The sequence below is a fragment of the Ranitomeya imitator genome, chromosome 6 (genome assembly GCF_032444005.1).
Source record: "Ranitomeya imitator isolate aRanImi1 chromosome 6, aRanImi1.pri, whole genome shotgun sequence".
NCBI lineage: Eukaryota > Metazoa > Chordata > Amphibia > Anura > Dendrobatidae > Ranitomeya > Ranitomeya imitator.
In genome coordinates this window covers 200,077,289-200,080,630 of record NC_091287.1, presented here as the reverse complement: position 1 = coordinate 200,080,630, position 3,342 = coordinate 200,077,289, and the positions used below count along the sequence as shown (strand labels likewise).

Sequence of the window (3,342 nt, the reverse complement as noted above, 5' to 3'; positions counted from 1 at the left end):
AGACACAGCACCACCGCCGCCACGAGGCATCCCGCAAAGCCTCTTCTACATCTGTGCCCTCCGGGTCTACTCCTCCAGATCCTAGTAGGTTCCCACAATTATGTGATTTGGATTCAGTTGCAGGTCCCCTCTTCCCCCCCACCCCCTCCCCCGGCAGCCAGTGTTGCCATATATGCTGACAGACCTTTTTTTTTTTTGTTCCCTTCACAGAGGCAAAGAGACAGCGCCGCCGCCGACAGCACAAGGCATTCGACACAGACTCAGATCCCGAAGTGCCCTCCGTGCCTCAACATCCTAGTAGGTTCCCACAATAAAGTTATTTTGATTTTGTTGCAGGCCCACTCTTTCACCCCCAACCCAAACACCCCCCCCCCAAGTCAGTTTTGCCCTTATATGCTGACTGTTTTTTTTTTTTCCTTCACAGAAGCAAAGACACATCGGGAGACTACTGTGTTATTAATGTTATGTTTTTTGACCCACAGCTGTCGTCACTGTGAACAAGGAGGATCTTGAAGCCGGCATAGAAAAGCTAATCCACACTATGGCGCGTATTCAGGAGCAGCACAATGTGGCAATGGAGGAGCTGCAGAAGCTGCGGGACATGTGCCAGCAGTTGTAGGCGGGCCAATAAGACATTTTTGGTTGTTACAATAAAAATATTTAGTTTAACTATCATTCCATTTTTTTTGTATTAGTTAACTGTACATGAATTTGTTACGTTAATTTGTGCCCTCATACAGTGCTGTGATCGAGACACACCAATCAAAAAGTAGTGATAGAATTTCTAATAAAAGCTTTTATTTGAAACATTATTTTAACAAGACAATAAAATAAAAAGGAATGTAAAAGAAGTTAGGAAATCACAAATTATGATACGACGATTGTTCCGGCTGAAAACTTTGGTGCCTGATGGGCGAAGCCATATGTGACGGTATTGGCGTGTAGGAGTTATTAGGGGGTGGCTGGCCGAAGTGGGAAACGTGAGCATTGTGTCGCATCGATGTCTGACACTGTGACCAACCATTGTAATTTGATGGCTCTGTCCGCTGTATTGGCCGGGAAGAGACCAAACAAGTGTTCTTGTCCAAATCGCCATCTGTACCCCTGTTTACTGCTTCCATAATCAGACGCTCTGCTAGTATTCTTTGGTTGTCGTCCATTTTGGCCAGTTTGTCAACCACATAGTGTCCAAACCCCTGCAACGCAGGGCTAACATTTCTTGTCAACACCTTCTTAGCAAGGCTCAATAGTTCATGTGAGGCGTCTGAGGTGGCTTTCCGTTTTCTTTGACCTTGCCTCGATTGAGTCCTGGCAGGTGCAGCCTCCACTAAATCTGTTGTCGTGCAGTCCTGTGAACAGTCCAGTGTACTCTCCTGCGCACTGTCATCCTGGGGGGGAAAAAAAAAACAAGTTATGAACCCGGCAACAAAAAGTTGTACCACCATAACCGCATCCAAACTATATATTCGTAGTAGGTAAAAAAAAGATTATAATATATTTTAAGCTTAGTAATATTCTTTAACCCTCCCTTTTATTTAATACTTTGAACTACACTGTTCTGACTGCTAGGGGAACCTGACGAATATTTTATAGTCTAAATAGTCTCAACAAGAGTACATCGGCAGCTTGAAGCGATACTATTTTCTATATTGCTTAGATGGTATGGTTTAGATATATCGCCATTTCATACATATTAAGTTCCCCATATAATACTTGACTGCGACAGGGTTACTTATGTGTATATGTTTTTGTAACAACTTCAAACTGATGTGATAATCAGAAGTATAAAACATAAAATGCAGAGAAAAATTATGTAATTATAGGACACATTGGTGAACTTTCGTCCAAAGAGCTACTTACTTGTTGCCCTTGTGACTCCTGCTCGGCGTGGTTCTCCGAAACAATTTGTTCCACAGGTGCCAAGTTGCGAAGACACGTGGAAGTCCGTGGCACCTCTTGGTCCCTCAGAAAATTAAGATGTTCAAAATACCAAAGTTTTGGCACATAAACATCTTCAGTGGAAGCTCCGGACCTTGTAGTCTGAAGAACCTTGTTCAGCTCCTTCCTCCACACCGTGCGGAGCGCCTGGATTTTCTTTTTAATAACTGCTTCGTTTGCTGCCTCTTCTGGTGCATGACAATTGTAAAGCTCAATGAGCTTTAAGTAACCCTCCCTCCTCTTTTCCCTGTTACAATACTCAGGAGATTTGATTTTCCAGAGGCAGGGAAAAGACTGATAAATTTCGATGAAATCCCTGATGAACTCCACACGATTTGACATCTGAAAAATAATTATAAAAAAAAATTACATGGTTGACAAAGAGTCCTTTAAACAATACTTTTGCCAGTGTGCCAAACGCTTAACAACAGCAGCCACACAAAGCGCTCATGCCTACCATCGCTTCTTCCATCTGCCACGCCATAGGCCACCATAACCCAAAACAGTGTACCGCCCGCTTCCCTACAGCAGCCACACAAAGCGCTCATGGTGACCATACATTGTACCATCTGCCACGCTGTAGCTCACCAGACACAACCGGTCATAACCAGTCACAACAGCGTACCATCCGCATCGCTTCAGCGGCGGAACGAAGCGGTCATGCCGACCAAACTGCGTTCCATCTACCACGCTGTAGCCCACCAGTCACGACCAGTCACAACCAGTCACAACAGCGTACCATCCGCATCGCTACTTCCATCTGCCACGCCATAGGCCACTACCGCCCGCTTCCCCACAGCAGCCACACAAAGCGCTCATGGTGACCATACATTGTACCATCTGCCACGCTCTAGCTCACCAGACACAACCGGTCATAACCAGTCACAACAGCGTACCATCCGCATCGCTTCAGCGGCGGAACGAAGCGGTCATGCCGACCAAACTGCGTCCCATCTACCACGCTGTAGCCCACCAGTCTCGACCAGTCACAATAGCGTACCATCTGCCACATTGTAGCCCTCCAGTCACAACAGTGTACCATCCGCTTCGCTTCAGCGGTGGAACGAAGCACTCATGCCGTCCATACAGCGGTCCATCCACCACGCCCAAGCGGTTTACATACCTCGAAGCAGCGGTGCAAAGCGTGGTATATTCAGCGAAGTACAAAATTCCAATGTCCAGGTCCACCAAGTGTCCAAGTACGAAGTGAAGAAAGGAAATTTTGAAAGCAGTGAGGTGGCATTGGGAACAATAGCGCTCAGGTGACAAATTTTCCAACCAATTGTGTGCACAGAACCTTTGGCCTATCAGCACACTAGCTAGTAGCACAACACGCCCCCAGTGAACAACGTCACGCACAGATTATGCAAAATTTGCTCTGAATCGTCGTGTGTGACACGACCG

General features: G+C 46.1%; 1 protein-coding gene across 1 annotated transcript; it reads right to left on the bottom strand.

Annotated features, from left to right (window-relative positions):
- Positions 1-860: 860 nt before the first annotated feature.
- LOC138642332 (uncharacterized) lies at positions 861-2,774 on the bottom strand. The gene is made up of 2 exons (XM_069730431.1): positions 1,861-2,774; positions 861-1,388 (listed from the first exon to the last, which is right to left on the bottom strand). The coding sequence occupies exons 1-2, from the start codon at positions 2,278-2,280 to the stop codon at positions 861-863; spliced, it is 948 nt and encodes a 315-aa protein (XP_069586532.1). The 5' UTR covers positions 2,281-2,774.
- Positions 2,775-3,342: the final 568 nt, after the last annotated feature.